At 40.8% G+C, this 19042-nt stretch overlaps 1 protein-coding gene across 1 annotated transcript in view; it reads left to right on the top strand.

The window, feature by feature from the left end:
- Positions 1–19042, top strand: part of LOC117039673 (mucin-5B-like) — a 45607-nt gene that overhangs the window by 3060 nt on the left and 23505 nt on the right. Inside the window, exons 4-23 of the mRNA XM_033137263.1 lie at positions 557–644; positions 1134–1270; positions 1613–1838; positions 3649–3774; positions 4068–4185; positions 4940–5078; positions 5711–5812; positions 6333–6402; positions 6515–6652; positions 8341–8505; positions 9743–9837; positions 10673–10799; positions 11847–12099; positions 12350–12402; positions 12969–13069; positions 13539–13690; positions 14689–14827; positions 15779–15889; positions 16974–17153; positions 17939–18175. Coding sequence (XP_032993154.1) covers positions 557–644; positions 1134–1270; positions 1613–1838; positions 3649–3774; positions 4068–4185; positions 4940–5078; positions 5711–5812; positions 6333–6402; positions 6515–6652; positions 8341–8505; positions 9743–9837; positions 10673–10799; positions 11847–12099; positions 12350–12402; positions 12969–13069; positions 13539–13690; positions 14689–14827; positions 15779–15889; positions 16974–17153; positions 17939–18175 — 2757 coding nt within the window. The remainder of the gene's footprint in view (positions 1–556; positions 645–1133; positions 1271–1612; positions 1839–3648; positions 3775–4067; positions 4186–4939; positions 5079–5710; positions 5813–6332; positions 6403–6514; positions 6653–8340; positions 8506–9742; positions 9838–10672; positions 10800–11846; positions 12100–12349; positions 12403–12968; positions 13070–13538; positions 13691–14688; positions 14828–15778; positions 15890–16973; positions 17154–17938; positions 18176–19042) is intronic.

Raw genomic sequence — 19042 nt, 5'->3', positions numbered from 1 at the left:
GTGAGCCCTGAAATTATGTTTGGAATGATTCTACTGTTGAGAACGTCAGGAAGATGGCAGAGTTTTAGTTGGTATCTCTGACTTTATCACTAGAATAGGAAGCCACACAACCCAACACCAGCTTGTGTGCTTAAAAATTCACTAATTATGGCCTAATTGTGGCACAGTCATTTCTTTCTCCCTTGCTTTTAAAAAAATACATAATCTATATAATATATATACACATTGTTTAAAAATAAACAAGAGGGGTATTTAATTCCATGTTCAGAAAGAGAATTCAATGGAGTAAATACTAGCCTCTGTGTGGTAATACCACTGCAGCAATTGTGCTCAGTATCCAACAGGGAAGCCATCATGGTGTCCTTCAGATGTTGTGGACTACATCTCCCTTCACCCCTGACCATTGTCCACGCTGGCTGGGGTTGATGGGAGATATAGTTCTATCTGGAGGGCAGCTCAAGCTGAGACCTCATAACAGTACTGTGCGTTATAGCTATGAAGGTATCTGTATATATGTGTGTTTAAATTGTTTGTCTTTTTGCCTATTTTTTCTTAGCTGGATTTAGAAGATACTTACAAAGGGGAAACATGTGGTTTGTGTGGGAACTATGACGGCAATGACAAAAATGATTTATTCCTACAGGGTAGGTTTTTAAAATATATATAACTGAATACTACTACTACTACTAATAATAATAATAATAATAATAATAATAATAACAGAAACCATCACATTTGTATCCTAACTATTTTGAAAAGATCTCAGGAACTGTGGCTGGGTTTGTAGAAATAGTTCCCCATTTTACCCTCAAGACAACAGAGATCATGAGTGGCCCCAGCAGTGAGATATATAGCTGAGTGGGGGGTGGGGCACAGAGAGGACAGAGGACATGGCCTTGTAACATACTGATGTGACACTTGTAGGAAATACCAAGAAAGAAGGCTATCACAGTTCACATTGTTTCTTTCCTATTCAGTGAACTTTGCAGTATTATGAAATATCTTGGTACAAACTATATGCTTCAAATCATGCATGGGTGATTGATGGGTTCAAAACTGAGAGTAAGGCTGTAATCCTAAACCCACACATTGACCCTGCACAGTAAAGTCCTATTACTGGTGGGGTTTTACAGGGTATCCACTATTCCCATGGCAGTTTGGAAACCTTCAGAAAGTAGATGATCCAACAGAGAAGTGTTCTGATGTAATTGGAGACAAAAGAAAGCAGCAAGACAACTCTCAACAGCAAGATAAATGCAAAAATAGATACGTAAGTTTCACTGTTCATGGTATGTGAACCCTGCCCTGCTTTCCATTTGATCACTCTAAGGGCGGCAGCTCCTCACTGCAAATGTTTCCCTATTCACTTTAGTGGAAGTAATTGCTCCACACATGCATAAAGCTATATACATGGAACTTCCCCCTTCAATGAAGATAACAGAGGTGACAGTGTTCTCAGTAGCAGATACACATACTTTGATCAGGGAGCCAGACCCTCACATGTTAAGTATCAAAGCAACCCCACAGAAGTCAGTAAATTTATGGTACTGATGCTGTACATGTAAGATCTCCAATCTCCCCCTCTCTCCCCACCACTTTCTCTCTTTGACAGAAATCTAAGTGCAAGGAGGCCCTATCCCACTTTGGGAATTGTAAGAGGGTGGTTGCTATTGATGATTATCTAGCTATCTGTATTCAAGATATGTGCAGCTGTTCTGAGAAAACTTCTCATTCTGACCTGATTGCCAGCTGTGTATGCAGCACTCTCAGTCAGTACTCCCGGGACTGTGTCCGCAAAGGTGGAGACCCTGGAAAATGGCGATCCAAGGGACTCTGTTGTAAGTAAAGAAAGATTTACATTTAATTTATTTAACAGCACACGCGTGCAAGTGCACACACACACACACACACACACAGCCACACTGAAATACGGATTCATGTATAATGAAGATTATGTGGCACTTGTAAAAGTGCAAGTTTCACAATCAAAGTGGTAAGGTGGATGAATATTATGTAATGTGATTCTTTACAGATATGGGTTCATTATACTAATAGGAACAGCTTAAATTCGATAATGTCCAAACTCTGTCAGCTTAACAACAAATAGGTTATCAGAAGGAGTTCCTAATAACCGGTCTCTCTTTCCCAAGCAGGCAGTAGCAGTATGAGGTCACAATGGTTAGTCTTTCTTCATGAAGTAGGCAACATCAGCATGAGGTCACAATGGCCCTTTTCTCCTCTTCAGGCATTTTTCATTCTCACAGGAACAAAAGTGCAGGACCAGCATATCCAGGGTGAGCCTATGATATCCTGCTAGCTGAGGCTAAGGACCAGATTCTGCTGCACCCCACATGCCATGTACAGAAGTGGACTGGACTGGGAGCTGAATCGTACTTCAGCGTAGGCAACAGGATAGTAACCTCTAGTCTAGTGCATCTGATGGCAGTAGGCTAGTTGAAGGGGTGTAAAAGACTTGTGGCATACACAGCGCAGCTGGTCAACAGAGAGGAATGGCCAGGGGGCTCAGGGAGTATGACACTGCTGCCGCCTGAGGAGATTGGTAGGGCAGTCCCTGGGCATAATATTCAAGAGTGGCAACCTAGATATTTAGTGCACTCAAAAGTAAGTCCTACTTTAGTCAGTGGAGCTTTGGTGGATAGGTTTTCAGCTTTATATACCCATCATTTTAATGCAACATTAACTTCAACCCCCACCCTGAAATGTCTGCCTTCTGGTGTTACTGTCCAAAGGCGTGACTAATTCATAGGCTCTCATCCGGATAATACCCATCTGAAGATAGGGATGGAAGGTTCTGTTGATTTTTGTTCTCTCAGTTTCTCATTTTTCCAATCTTAAATTCAGTTCTCTGCTCTTCTGAAACATTTTTCATGTTTTCCTTTAAAAAAAAGTCTCATGAAAATTCACCAGCATTCGGGTGCGGATTTCACATTTTTGCATGCAGTTTTGACTACTGTGCACATTTTTTTGCTGGCATTTTTTCCATGATATGCATTTTAATGTTATCTTTCACTAATTTATTCATTCTTATCCATGCTTTCCCCTAATTCATGCATTTTTGCTTGGTTGGAGAGCTGCATCGCAAAAACTGGACAACTGCAAATTTCAAAGAATGGCTGTGTTTTGGTTTTCATGTTGTTTTGGAAAGAGCAAATTTGCTAAATCCAGCTTTTAATACAAACTGAATTCAATTTCTCCCTAAGGCACATACACTGATCCTCCCCAACATTTGGAGCGGAAAGAAACATGTACTCCCCAAGTTCCCCTTCTGCCAGTATCCTGCCGTAGTACTTTCCCCAATTGTTTTCTACTTTGGAACCAGAGTTTCTTCACTTTATATTAGAACCTCTAATTAACTATCCTTACTAAAGTGAACGGGGTCTGCTTATTACAAATCAGCTGTGGTTTGTGCCTGTTGATTCAAGGCTCAGGGAAAGACTTTGGTATGCTTTGGAATCTTGTAAAAATGGTACAACCTCAAAACATTTTCAATAAATGGCATCTAACCTAAGTTCGTCATAAGAATGGGAAAAAATGACCAGAACTAGAAGTATGCTATTTATTTTAAAAACCATATTATTAATTTGAAAACTGTCAATAACATTATTTTTACTTTGCTTGGGTTTGTAGTCCTGAAATGTCCAAACAACCTGGAATATGCAGAATGTGGAAACCCCTGTACTGATACCTGCTTCAACCCAGAAAGGAGCAAAATATGTAAAGCCCCATGTACTGATGGATGCTTTTGTCCTAAAGGTAGAAAATTGACCTGATCTATTATCTATAATTTGCACAGCATTTTAACTGAGCAAAGTAGTTTTCCAAACTTTCCTTATGCATCCCGTCAGTAGTCCTATGAAACAGGTCACTGAATATGTCCATTTTACAGAGTGTGGACCAATAACATTGCTTGTTTTGTTTCTCATCATATTATTAAGTGATGTCTGCTAACAAGTACACAAACTTTCACATATTTCCTACCAATAATAAATTATGTGTAGCATTTATTTTTTCCCTTCTAAGCACAACTAAGCACTGTGTTTGAACAGGAAGCATTCTCGATGACATCAAGGGCAAAAAATGCATCCCAATTGGCAGCTGCCCCTGCACCTTTCAAGGCAAAGTCTATGCAGCTGGAGACACCTATGCCACCTCCTGCCAAAACTGGTACTGTTAAAAGCTTGCTAATAATGATGTATCAGCTTGAGGGAGAACTGGGAGAACTGGTTATTCTATGCTAAAATCTAAGTCTGCTGCTGGAGGAGATTCTCTTTCAGAAGTTCAGAACCAAAACTTTGAAATGCAACAAATCCAAGGCCATTGCATCTAAAATCCCCCCCCCCCCCCGTTACTGGTGTAAAAAAACTGAAAAACCTCAGAAACGTTCTCAGTGAAAAAGTCATCTTAGAAAGTTCAGCTCAGCTCCAGCTGATTGTGGAGAGAGCAGAAAGAATTACATGGCAGCAAAGCATGTCCAAAGTCCATTTCGGGGGCCTAATGCAGCCCGACAATCGATTTAATCCGTCCCCTGTGGCGGTTTATTTCCTGGGGTAAAATCCTAAAAAAAAAAACCTCAACAACTTCAACCCTAAAAAAAGGTTAACAACCTTGGTCAACCTTTTGGTTGGCCCTCACGGCCCTTCAATTCATCAAACCTGGCCCTCTTTGAAAAAAGTTTGGACACCACTGGTTGACCAAACAGCAACCCCTACTTTCCACTCCTGGCCCATATTCCATGCTGTTTCAGTCAGCATTGGAGAGGAAAAGAGCTGCTGTGCTTTAAAGTGTGTTGAGCTGAGAAGCTGACTACATAATATATCGCCTGCTTCAACTTCTTGATTCTGGAAAATGTTCAGGGCTGGTCACATGTGTTGTCTGTACTGTTGTTATTGAGGATTAAGCTACTCTTTCCGTCTTGTAGTACTTGCATGAGTGGAAAATGGTCCTGCATATCGCTGCCTTGTTCTGGAAACTGTCAAATAGAAGGTGGATTCCACATAACAACATTTGATAAGAAGCAATTCGTTTTCCATGGCAACTGCAACTATGTCTTAGCTAAGGTAGGGGTTTGTTTAAAATTGTTTGAGACCTTTTAGGAGCAACAGATAGACACCAACAGTAGCGCATTGAGGTTGCATAACATACCTCAAATTAAGTGTCTCGTTAAATGCTTTGTTCAAGGAGACTGATGAACTGTATTGTAAATGTAGCCCTTTGCAATTGTAAATGAGCACTAACCAATTCTGCATTGTATTTGCTGTTGCAACTGACTCATTTCTTCCCCTTTGAGTCTGAGGGAAATGATTTCTCTGCACCTGAATCACAAACTTGAGAATAATACACAGTACTCAATATTATGTCCTACAATATATGCTGAAAGTCACACCTGTGTCTAATCTGTCTAAATTGAGAGCATTGGAAGGTTCTACATCTGAGGAAATATGCAGGGAAAAAATGTTAGCTTTTCCCAGTTTGTCTGTCTTGCAAGTAGCTGTGTGCAAAACTTTCCCATGTTGTTATAACAGCACTGACTCCATGTTAGGCGGGGGGGGGGGAAGAGGCCATATAGACAGTGTTCAGCATCCACTGCCCATCTCCTCTACAAAAGATTTGCAATGTGTCAGATGAACCTACACCCTGGTTGCTGGCCACATCCACTGTATTAATGGTGTATTTCCCTCTTCATTTTCAGGACACAGATGGTTCCTTTGTGGTAATTGGAGAGATTGCTCAATGTGGCGTTTCCAACACTATGACTTGTCTGAAGAATGCTTTAATCACTTTAGGAGCCCTTGTAAGTTGTTATAGTTATGCCTAGAAGTGCTGCCACCACCTGTCAGAAATGCAGAACAATCCAAACTCAAGGAAGACACTGGAGTACATTATACTGGGATAATTACTCTCTTCTACACTCTGTTCAGGTGTGGGGCTACTGCTGGCTGAGTTGGTCTGAGCCCAGAAGAAGGAAAAAGAGCCTTTAAAATAAAGTTTGATGTACGCCACCCTTTCTGCAGGAAGTTTCCACTGGATTTGTCGGTCATATCACCAAGCTGAATAGGGTTTGGAATAGGGCTAAGTCTCCCCTTGTGCTATCCTGCCCCTGCCACTTTCCTGGAACACCCCTTTTTGAGACCTTATCCTGGCCTCGACTCAGCCCTAGATGAGCTGGGGTAGAGACTTACACCAACATATCTCTGGCTGAATCAGTTTAGCCAAAGACTTGCCTATTTCAAACTCCACTTCTGGCAGATATTGGATTTGGATTGCTAAGTGTTTTGTCAATGTTCATGCATTTATTTTTCCTTTCTTTGCAGAGTATAAGAGTCTGCTCCACTGGAGATGTCTATGTCAATAATGCCATTGTGGTATTGCCTTTAACTAAAGGTCAGTGTTCAGTTTCACTCCAAATTTCCAATGAAGCTTATGTACTTGTATGGTGGTTGCTCCTACTTGGGTGTAGTTTTTAGCTGAAGGCATGTTCTGGTTTTTTTATTAGATGGCGTCACACTCTTCAGACCATCTACATTCTATGTCAACATCCTGACTTCTTCACGGGTACAAATTCAAGTGCAGCTGAAACTCATTATGCAGATCTTCATAACAGTAGATGAAACTTATCAAAACCACACTTCTGGTATAGTATTTCCCCTCACATTAACTCCCACTTTCTTTTAGTAGATTGCAAAAAGTACCTTGAGATGCTCTGATTTCATGAAATATTTGCAAACTTTCTCAAGGATAAATTGACATCACAAATGTCTAGATCAGGGAAGGGGAACCTGGAGCTTTTCACAGCTCTCATCAGTCCTGAACTTTGCTCTGGCTGAGTAGGATGATGAGAGCTGGAGTTCAACAACATCTGGAAGCTGGGGAGGAAAAAGTGTCTCTGGGAACAAAACATCCCAAGCACATTGTTTCCATGGGACTCTGTCAGGTGTGATGCTGCTGAAATGAGGAGGTTGGTCAATGCCCCCTTCCCCTTGTTTGCCCATGTATCTGAATCGTCATTGATGAGACCATGGAGGAAAGGGATGAAGTTGCCATCTCCAACATTGCTACTACCACCCTCAAGTAATAGGTAGATGCAGGATTGGGGGCAACAAGCTCTCTGAAACAACCAGCTAAATTGTCATTAATGTGTGTGTGTGTGTGTGTGTGTGTGTGTGAGAGAGAGAGAGAGAGAGAGAGAGAGAGAGAGAGAGAGAGAGAGAGAGCAGATCAATGAACACATTTGTGTGCTGTGTTTAGTCTGCTATTGTGTTCTTACTGTTGCAGCGGCATAGCTAGCTGTTTGGGTGCCTGGTGCAGGGGCATGTCCTGCAGCCGGGGATGGGGTGATCCACCCATGGGGGTGGGGTGAGCCTCTCGACAGCCTCCCCCTCAGCTGTAGGGTGGCTGATGGAGAGGCAGTAGGCAGACGCAAGTCCCATGCTGCTGTTATAGGCAGCATGGAACCGGAAGGCACCTAAGCCACCACGTCACTCCTAAAAAGTTTCGTGAGCCCGTTTGTTTTTTTTTAACTCATTTTGTCCACTCACCCCCCCCCCCCGTGATGATACCCAGGTCAGACCCCCGCACCACCTTCCTCCTCCACTGTACTGTTGCATTGTAAAATGCAGTCTCACAATAATTAAGCACACTCAGTTAAAGGGACCCCTGACCATCAGGTTCAGTCGTGTCCGACTCTGGGGTTGCGGTGCTCATCTCGCTCTATAGGCCGAGGGAGCCGGTGTTTGTCTGCAGACAGCTTCTGGGTCATGTGGTGAACCAGAGCAGCGCATGGAAATGCTGTTTACCTTCCCGCTGGAGTGGTCCCTATTTATCTACTTTCACTTTGACGTGCTTTCGAACTGCTAGGTGGGCAGGAGCTGGGACCGAGCAACGAGAGCTCACCCTGTCGCAGGGATTCGAACTGCCGACCTTCTGATCAGCAAGCCCTAGACTCTGTGGTTTAACCCACAGCACCACCTGGGTCAGTTAGGATTACTTTATTCTGGGATTGACTCATCATGCCACCAACATCAGTTCTAGTACAGTATGAGGCCTGCTTCTAACTATAGTTAAAATAATGGGACCTAGATTTCACAAGGATCCTTACATATTATTACATTCATGCATTTTGATCTACATCCCATTCATGAATAGGTATCATTAGACTTTCAGAGCCTAAATCTGGTTTTCACCCATTTGTCTGTCCTTTCTTTACCCACAAATAAGGCTCTCTTTCTGCTCTGTAACAGGGTCCTGAATTTGTTTTGTTAGATAGGCTGTTTCAAATACTTTCTCTGGATTTTTGTCTTGTACCTTCCCCCACCTACCTAGGCCTTTGTGGAAATTTCAACAATGATCAGGCTGATGATTTTCAAACCATCAGTGGGATTGTAGAAGACTCTGCTTCAGTGTTTGGAAACTCATGGAAAACTATGGCCAGCTGTGCTGATGTTCAAGACAGCTTTGAGGATCCCTGTCAGAAAAGTGTTGATAAAAGTATTGTATTTTCTCCTCATTTAATGCTTTCCCTGACTGCAGCACTTTGTTTTCCACCATGAGAGGAATGACAGCCATTCCTCTATTTTTATTAACTTTTCTATTTGTCAGACCTACGTACCACTCTCCAGCAGTGTTTCTATGATGGTTTACAAAGCCCCAACAACAACCCTATACAGTGGTGCCCCGCTAGACGAAAATAATTCGTACTGCGAAATTTTTCGTCTAGCGGGTTTTTCGTCTAGCGAAGCGGCAATGCAAGCCGCGTTTTCGCTAGACGAAAAAAAGACGAAAAATTTTCGTTTTGTGAGGCAGCCCGAAAGACTTTTTCGTCTTGCGGGGCTGCCTTCTGCTAGACGAATGCCTTCGTCTAGCGAGTTTTTCGTCTAGCGAGGCATTCGTCTAGCGGGGCACCACTGTATATGAAAATATGCCACAACCAGAAAACATTGATTAAAATAGAAGGTAAAATTGGCAGGTTAAACCGGGATGTAAGCAAAAGCTTCCACAATTCATTCTACAACCAGAAGGGAATTTTTATTTGCCCCTTGCTGTGGCTAACTCTACTCAAGCTTACTTAGACTTAAGTCGTGGTTAATTCATTGTCTTACACCCAAGTAAATGTGTATGCCTAGGAGTTTTAGCCTGAGTATATGGGGTAGCTTCCTCATTTTCTAAATGAAGGATCAAAATTAGAATGTGTTTTCAAAAACACATATGTGATTGCTAATACAAATCGCTGGCAGGCCACATACTCAACCTGAACAACCAAAAGAGGCTCCTGGGGGAGGTCAGAGGGACATTGCTGGCTAAAATGTTTAAAATGGTTTTAATTTTGGTTCCTATGTTTTGTTTATGTTGCGTTGGGGTTGTTTAAGTGTTTAGTTGGGTTTGGTGGCTCTTTTAATTTGGGTATAACTGTAAACTATTATTATTATTATTATTATTATTATTATTATTATTATTATTATCTATTGACTTATTGGTTTATTTATAGTCTATATAAGGTATTCTGTTTCTTAATGTTTGATTATGTTTTTATATATGCTGTAAGCAGCCCAGATGATGATAATGATGATGATAATAATAATAATAATAATAATAATAATAATAATAATAATAATAATAATAGCAAGCTCCTTGTTAAATGCAGGCGATTTTTTTCACTCATTGGTGTGGCACTTGAATGGCTCCCATTTTGTAAATAATCATTGGGAATCCTCATTTTCTCTGATAGAAAAATTTGGGCAGCGTTGGTGTGCTCTTCTGCTGGATGCAAAGGGGGTATTTGCTGAGTGCCATTCTGTTAATGACCCAGCTCCTTATATCAAGGTAAGGCATGGATTCATTCCTATTTTAAAACATCTCCTCTCATATCTGGCACAATGTCAGGTGCATTCTGATCAGATAGGCAACAATCTGAGTAGTTGCTATGTTTCGGCTTGCCCTATATGTCTGCTTCCCATAAAGTTGAATAGATTATGGAAGCTCTGTAAGCTATTTTGCCACAGGGGTGTTCTACCTTTTGTAAGAAGAAATGAGCCAGTGGAGCCATCATCACATCTTCTGACAGTGTGAAAGAGTAGCTGTAGGTATAGTGAGTGACCAGTTGCCCTCTGGTGGCCTGTCTGGGAAAAGTGAACAGCTTTCTGCTATATCTCAAGAAATGTAACATGAATTTCTTGGAAATGAGGCCTGAGACAAAGAAATAAGACTGAATCGCCTCCTTTTTCTTTCTTCATTTTTTGGGTGTATTTTTTGTGTCATTTTCTTATAGCAATAAAAAGGTGAACAGAATTAAAGGAAGAGAAAGAAAGAAAAGGGATTTGATAAGTGAATTCTGGAATATGATTTCAACCTTGCAGGATCAAATATCCCAATTATTTACTTGAGGGAAAAGAGGATGTTGTACTCACAGAGCTGCATTAATTCCCCTTTGCAATGTCATATATATGTGTCATAAATGGACATTCTTTGATAGAGAGCTTTCCTCCGAAATTAGAACTTGTTTACACTTGCAAAGAAGCGGTCAAGGCAGAAACACAAGCAATCCATGCTACTTCTTTGAACAGAGGAGCCCACTCTCATTCTGTCATTTATCTGTTGGTGAATGTGACGCTTCTTTTGAGCACTGATTCTTGTATCTGCTTCTGCGTTTGTTACTTAGAACTGCATTTACGACACTTGCAATGCTGAGAAGAGCAAAGAGGCTCTGTGCAGCATTTTCTCTGGCTATGCCAGAGATTGTGCCGCAAGAGGCATCCACTTGAAAGGATGGAGAGACAACATCTGTGGTAGGTGTGGTGTGTTATTCTCATGTACTCCTAAGCCATTTTTAATAATTCAAAATAGCATACACTTAAAGTAATATTGAACACATTTGGTGAGCTCTTTGCCATGTACATAGTACTGTCAGGACTGATATATATACACCGTATTTTCTGGTGTATAAGACGACTGGGTGTATAAGACGACCTCAACTTTTCCAGTTAAAATATAGAGTTTGAGATATACTCGACCGCAGATTCTCCACCCAGCGTATAAGACGACCTTTGACTTTTGAGAAGATTTTCCTGGATTAAAAAGTAGTCTTATACGCCAGAATATACAGCATATATATATATTTATATATTTAAATCAAATGGCATCCACACACAGAATGGTTGTGTAATGATGGCAGGAGGACAGCTTCACAATCAGTTTTTCTCTCCCATCCCAATGATGGGTGTGCAGGGGCAGAACCAATGTATGTCCAATAGTGATTGGGGGCAGGGTGGAATCTGATTCAGTTTGCATTTAAAGCTGAATCCATCAAATTTGCTCTTCCTGAAACAATATGCTAACCAACACACGGCCCTCCTTTGAAATTCGCACTTACATTATCTGAACTTTGCGATGCAATGGTCCAAACGGAACTGCCTATATTAGGGGAAAGCATGCATAAATGAATATATTTGTAAAAACAACATACTGACATGTGTTGTGTGCAAAAATTGTACATAGTCAAAAGTGCATATAAAAATGTATTCATTAACAGAAATTCACAGGAAAAGTCTGGTAAATTTCATGATTTTTTTTAAATTGCAAATTCCTGCAAAATGTGAAAAACAAACTAATAATTTAGGTACATCACATTGACTTTGCCAACCAACCTGCTTCATTAAAATCAAGGGAAATGATTTCCATTATGTTTGGGATTGTAGCTTGTCTCATTTGTTTTGAAGGGCCTCCTACAAGGAGACTCGCTGCTTCCCTTATGAAATAAACTATTGTTCTTTGGAGTCAAAGATAAGCATACTCACTTTGCTCATTCCATCCCTTGTTTTGCTTCTTTTGCAAAGATGTCTCCACAGAGTGCCCTAAGAATATGGTATACAACTATGAAGTGAAGTTCTGCAACAACTCTTGCCGGTCCCTGAGGGAGCCTGATGTGCTATGCAGTGTCCAGACCATCCCTGTGGATGGTTGCAGCTGCCCTGAGGGAACTTACCTAATGAATGAGGAAGAATGTGTCTTTCCAGAGGACTGTCCATGTTACCACAAGGGTCTGCTGATACAACCCAGAAGTTCATTTCAAAAGGATGAGCTCGTGTGGTAAAGTTATTTAGTTAATAGTCAAAACACATTTGTAAAAGGTTGTTGCAAATCCTCAAAAGAACCAGCCTGTTAATTAAAGTTACCTTGATTTTAAAAGGCATTTGTTTCCAAGGGGCAAGATATAGATTACATATGTGGTTTATCTTGGGGATGGGTTTATTTGCATGACTGGAACTTGGGTAGTTTTCCACACCCACTCTTTATGCATTTGTGTGAAGACTTCCCTTTTGTGTTTTAATATCTCTAGCAAGTGCATTCGAGGACAATTGGATTGCATTGGAAATACAGAAACAAAGAAAGGTAAGACCTCTTTTTTTTACTTACTATGGAACTTTAAACCAAGATGTTGGAATTTGACATTTGTTTTGAATTACTGTTGTGTTCCACATGCACAAGTTAGGATTTGATCCTCCTTGATCCCCTGGAGAATCCTAGACTTAGGGATCAAATCCAACCCCATCCCCTCTGTATTTGCTTCTCTACAGCTCTTGTATGTAGCTTTTAAAGTTGCCTCTATCTGCTTTAGGACAAGCTCTATCTCCATCTCTGAATAAGTTTGTAAAAGAGTGTGAGTTGAGTTAAGCTGCTACTCATCCCTCAATCCACTTCAAGTAAAGAAAAAAGCATTGGGGGATTTGACAACAGATCACTCGCATCACATCTGTTGTGTTACTAACAGTAAAACATTGGGAGACAGAGATAATAAGGCTTCCGTAGAGAAGGAAAACTATGAGCATATATCTATGCCCTTGATGGTTGGAATGGTTTTACATTTTAGGCATCTGGGGTTCTGGAATCTGCTGAGTGCTATGCATAGTTGTACACTGTCTTGCTTACTTGTCTTGGTAATTGTGTCCTTATTCCAGATTGCCCTTATCCAATGTCCTACTTTGACTGCAGCTCTGCTGGCCCAAGTGCGACTGGATCAGAATGCCAGAAAAGTTGTGAAACACAAGACATGCAATGTGTAAGAGTTTAAGCTCGTGGCAGTGATGTATGTACGCTAACCACTCCATGTGCTCAAGCTGGTTATTTTTCAAAGGGATGGTGGCAGGACTCCAGGGGTGTCACAAAGTTTACAAGGCAACCAGGGAAGGAGTGGGCGGGGGAAGCCATGGCTGTGCCACCTCCTACTTTGTCAGATTTAAATGTAAAGCCTAAACTTCTGGCTTGCAACCTGTCGACTCTGCATTGTAAATACACCACCATCTTTCCATCCAGATAATTTCACTGATTTGCAGTATTACCGTTCTCTGAACATAGTCTTCACAGTCCCTGCATCCCTGTGAACTGAACCATCTAACATTTTATGATGCTGGTGAATATCTAACAGTATCATGACGACAGCACTTTATGAAAGGCTGCCTTTATTTTCTCCCCCAATATTTGTTCCCTTCTGTATCAATTTCCATTTTGTTTCCATGCACTCAACCAAGTATGCTACAGAATGTGTCTCTGGATGCATGTGTCCTGATGGGCTGGTGTCCGATGGTCATGGCAACTGTATTGAGAAGGAGCAATGCCCCTGCATGCATGGAGGGAAGTTCTACAGTCCTGGCACACGAATCACAGTAAATTGCAATACATGGTACAGTATTCTTCAGTGTTCTTAAAGCCAGTAAATTGTAGCAAATATATGTGGGAGCAGGAGGAAAAGGAGGGGGCATGAAAGTATTTTAGTTATGTGGTGAAATACGGAGGAGCTGAAAGAGAACAAAGGGAAAAAGAGGTGCCAGCCTGTAGAGAGCATGTAAGAAAAGGGTTTGGTTGTGAAATATCCACTATTATTGCTGGCGTCCAAAGGTTTTAGGAGGCCCCTCACAAAACAAACCCCATAGACCAGATAAACTAGTCTATCAAGTTTTTGTTTTGTGGTGTGCATGATCTTGGGTATTTAGAAATAGCTCCAGGCCGATTTTATGAGCAATTGTGACATTTGTAAGAATCTTTTCAGTTTAATATTAATACTTTAATCCTCTGAATGATCTACCTAATGGAAGTCTCTGCATTCATTTGGGAGTGATTTCATGAACTGCACTGCAGTTTTATTCAAAGAGTACCCAATGCAGCGTACCGAAGAATTGAGCGCCAGTTCAGGCTACCATTTTGGAAGTAACTTCCCCCCCCTCTATAAACACATAGTTTTGTGGATGTGTTTCCCATGCGGTAAGATCACATATGACAACAATCACTTTGTACAAATTAGATTTGCAGTCAGTGGCAATTATAGCCTCTCGGCTGCCATGCCCTTAACCATGAACATTTGTAAACTTGATGCTTAGATGTGAAACTCTCCTTACTCCTAAAATATCACCCCCTGGTAATTAAACTTGTTAATTTCTGGCATTATTGGGGTTTTATTTATTTTTGTTGCTTCAGGTGCAGCAACATATCACCCATCAGACAAGGTCTTTGCTGTAACTCCCCCTGTTGTATAGAAGGCTATACATTGTAATAAGAAGGAGAGTAATACTGTCATTTCAGCTGACAGATCCAGAGGAATTATCATTATACTATTAATTACCCTGCCTACTTGCAGTTTTCTTTGAGGGGACAAGTTGTGATCTTTTATGTTTAATCTCCCAGCATGTGCTACAAGAGGCAATGGAACTGTACAAAGAACTACTGCCAAGGAGCCTGCATGGTGTATGGAAATGGCCACTACTTCAGCTTTGATGGAACAAAATTTGATTTCATGGGAGGCTGTGATTATATCCTAGCCCAGGTATTTAATCTTTACTACTTGCCTCATGGACTGTTTAGTGTGGAACCAAGTGGAAATTTTGTGATTTCACTGCTTTACCCATTTGTAGTGCAGTGCCCACCGACCCAGTGTCCGTCATTGAACTCCTTGGGGTATACTTATGAGTAGACATGCATAGGGTTGTGCTGAAAGTGATTTTCAGAAACTTCATATTGACTGACTGAGGGCCAGAATCTGTACTTTTCCCACTTCTTGTCTATGATTGGATTGTGGACTCTTGCAAATGTTGCATTGGGTTTGCCATGTAAGAAAATGGCTCATCACATCAGACTATGGCTTGTGGAATGTCCCTTTTAATTCACCAGGTACCCCCAAGCAAAAAATCCCATAGATGAAAATAATTAGCTTGGCACACCACATTTTGCAATAGTTTCTTAAAGCCAAGTTACATGTTCAGCTAAACAATGTTTAAAAGTCCATCTAGGGCTGTACATTTCAGACTAAAGGGTTTCATATTTGAGTGAGTGTCCTTTTGTGCCAAAACCCCTTACCACTTTGAGGTTTTTGTTTTGTGATCAAGTGGTATATAATTTTTTTATGAATTTAAAAAACTTGGAAAATCACAATAGGAAGACAATTTCTTGACTAACTTTCTCCTTAATGTGTATTTTTCTACATGCCAGGAGTTGTTACTTTGATTTTTTAAAAAAATAAAAGGAATAGTTGTGAGTATTCAAAATTACAGCCTCTCTTACCTGTAGTCTGAAGTGGCACAGTTACCAGTGCAGATCCAGGATCTTTTGTTTCCTGAAGTAGAACAGCATATTCCCAAGTATGAGAAACACTGGTTAAATCCATACATTTCATAAAAACTGCCGTAGCTGGCCTACACTTGCTTCTGTAGAATATTTGCCATAGTGGCTTGAATATGGAGAACGTAACATTAAATGTATTATTGTTTCCTTTCCCAAGGACTTTTGCCCTGATAATCCTGACCCAGGCACTTTTCGAATTGTAACACAGAACATGGCATGTGGTAAATCCCTGAGCATTTGTTCCTTGAAAATTAGCATCATCTTGGAGGTAAGTCCACAATCAGCCTTATAAGTGGAGAACTTCAAAACTGGATAGACAGTTTGTGTTTCTTTGCTTATAGTAGCTAATCTACACCTTTCATACCCTGTCCCCACATAAACTTCATTCAGATTTTTGAAGAGTAGTTGTGTTAATCTGTTGGAAGGAAGGACGGAAGGAAGGACTAGATATGGGTGCCATTAGACCAGAATTAACTGGATTATTGGCTGGATTTGAGGGACCCCAACTCCTAATGTGCTTATGTATTACCTACTTCAAATGTTTGGTTGTAGTAGCTGGACATCTGTGAAAGGGTCTGAGGTAGTCCGAAAGGACCTTTATAGTGATACCATCTCTGAGTGTGTGCTAAGGCTTTGAAACAGGTTTATTGTGACATAAACGTCTATGGTCCAGAGTATCTAGCCCACGAAAGTTTATACTCCAACAAACCTGTTAGCCTTTGATGTGCCACAGGACCCTTTGAGGCTTTTACACACACACAATTTATGCTCCCATTTACATGTGCATATCTCAGAGACCACATTCACCCTCATTCACATGCAGCACACACACACAGTGCATTGAATCACCCAGACCACACCCATGAGATGCACATCACTTATGGAAATTGACAATCCTTGAGTAAACCACTCATAATTGCCTCATTCACAGATTCAGCCTAAAAGTTTATCACTAGTGCAGGATTGCTTTCTCCTCTTCACCCCACCAGCAGTTTGCAGCTTCTTTTGCCCTTCTGTATTCTTGAAGTTTAATTCTCCATCGGTTATCATGTTCCTGTGCCTATGACACCATAGTAGGTGGGGGCAGAGCTCAGTTCTTCTGTGACATCACAGTAAGAATGAATGGATCTTGTGAACTGCCTTGAGGTCTATGGATGAAGGGCAGTATGCAAATTTAATAAATAATAAACATCACCATCATCTTGGGGGAAAGAAGAGATGGGGGTATATATTGCAGTTGTACATCTTGGTGTGATGGCATATGAATCATGATCTACAAAGGGTTGCAGTTGCGTTGTCATTGTATTTCAGCTGCATCCTTGCTCTTACAAATTATTTATGTCGTTTTCTAGGGTAGTGAAATCAGACTTCAGGAAGGGAGAATTGAGGAGATAACTAGTATGGCGCCTTCTGAAAGGAACTATAACGTCTATCTCATGGGAATCTACATTATAATTGAAACTTTCCATGGAATGACCTTCGTGTGGGATGAGAAGACAACAATGATTGTACAACTGGCACCCTCTTTTCAGGTAGGTGCAAACACGGCTGCTGACTTGCACAGGGTAATTTCATTTGCAGGACTGATTCATATAATGGATGTTTTTCCTGTCAAGGTATCGCTTCCACTTCGGGGGTGGGAATTGAGCATCACATCTACACTGTCACAAGTGGAGAATAGACACATCTTTGTTTTGCAGCATGGAATAAGTTGTGTGTGTGTTCATCTCACCTGATACATGTACATTTCCCTCCTTTAAAGAAGCTAAGTGTGCATAGAAATTGTTGTGAGCAGAATGACCCTCAGTTACCTGCTAATAAACTGCCCAGTTTGCAGCTAGTGTATTTTGCAGTTCTCTGGTTACGCTTGTAAACATAACATGTACCAACCAGATCCCTTAAACCAAGCCTATTTGCTTTTTTCATATTTAGGAAGCATTTGATTTATGTTTTTATAGCTTCCTGCAACCAGTAAAGATAGAATCGCCCTAAATCAGACAAATATTGGTAGGCTTATGCTGCAAATGCAGACAATATGCTTTGTCTCAAGTGAATCCAACACATTTTTTGCCCGCTGTAAATTCTTAGACTGTTATCTTTTAAAATATGTGGATATTAATTGGCCCCATTTTTCATTCTTTTAAAATAGTCTAACAGCTTAGTACAGAAAAGTTTTGAATCAAGAGAAACACATAGGACTAGTGGTTGATACAAAGCATGTTTAGAATACAATTTGAATTTATTGCATTTGGATATTTTTATTTTGTTTTATTCTGTCAGTGAAGTCTTTGTAAAATGCCATGCTCCAATTTCCTAGGGCAGAGTTTGCGGTCTTTGTGGTGATTTTGACAACAGTGGCAACAATGACTTCACCACGAGAGGGCAGTCTGTGGAGATGCAAGCACAGGCATTTGGAAGCAGCTGGAAAGTCACCACTAGCTGTTCAGACAGAAACAAAGTTGACCTATGTGCAAGTCAGCCTTCCAAGCTTGTATTGGGGCAAAAGCGATGCAGCATTCTCAAGAGTGACATTTTTGAAGCCTGCCACAGTAAGGTAATCCAAGCAGTGCAAGATTCCAGGCTTTCCGGGGTTTGTGTTTCCTTTGGAATGAGGCACAGCAGAGACTGGTATGGCGTATTTACACGTATATACAACCTGAGCCTATGATGGACAGGTTCACAGCCCAAGACATCTCCCATTCCTTAAAAAAAAAGCTCAACAATTTAAAAAAGCTTAAGCTTAGGGCTGTCCTGGTTTTTACTTTTTGAAAGATGGCAACCCTAACATAGAGGCACCATGGATTCCCTTCCCATCAGAATACTTGCTCTGCCCACTTTGATGCTGCATCTATTTTATTTTCCCCCTTTTGCAACTGCTGCCAAAATTAGCAGGGTCAGGCAGAAACAGTTGCTTGAGAGTCCATATCAACTGGGGTTAGGCACCCCATTATAGTACTATCCCAACGTTCCAGATGCATGAATTTTGGGGGCAGAATCTCCTTGAACTGAATGCCTTTCATTTGTACCATTTTGGGGATTTGTCTGGTGTGCAGATAGCACTGTAGTGGGATGCCACAAGTGAATTGTTCCTATAGGCTGGAATGGGGCATGTGTGTGTGTGTGTGTGTGCAAAACCAGGCCACCTGCATTTAGACAGATTATCATATTCTGCCGTATTTCCAGATACTTCAGAATACTGATAAGAAATACTTACGCAATTAGTTTTATTCTTTCCCAGGGAAAGAAAATTACAATTTAAGAAAATTGTTAGCCTAATTAGTGTTGCAATCAGATAGGAAAGCACAGATGGACTTCAAAGGGAAAGGAGAGAAATAGTGAATCTTCCCATAATATAAATTTAAATATAAAGGATTAGTGTTGTCTAATCGTATGGAGGTTAGACAAGATAATTAAAAAACTT

Source organism: Lacerta agilis, chromosome 1, assembly GCF_009819535.1.
Source record: "Lacerta agilis isolate rLacAgi1 chromosome 1, rLacAgi1.pri, whole genome shotgun sequence".
In the NCBI taxonomy this organism is placed as follows: domain Eukaryota; kingdom Metazoa; phylum Chordata; class Lepidosauria; order Squamata; family Lacertidae; genus Lacerta; species Lacerta agilis.
The sequence above is the reverse complement of the archived record's forward strand: the minus strand, read 5'-3'. Positions and strand labels throughout refer to the sequence as shown.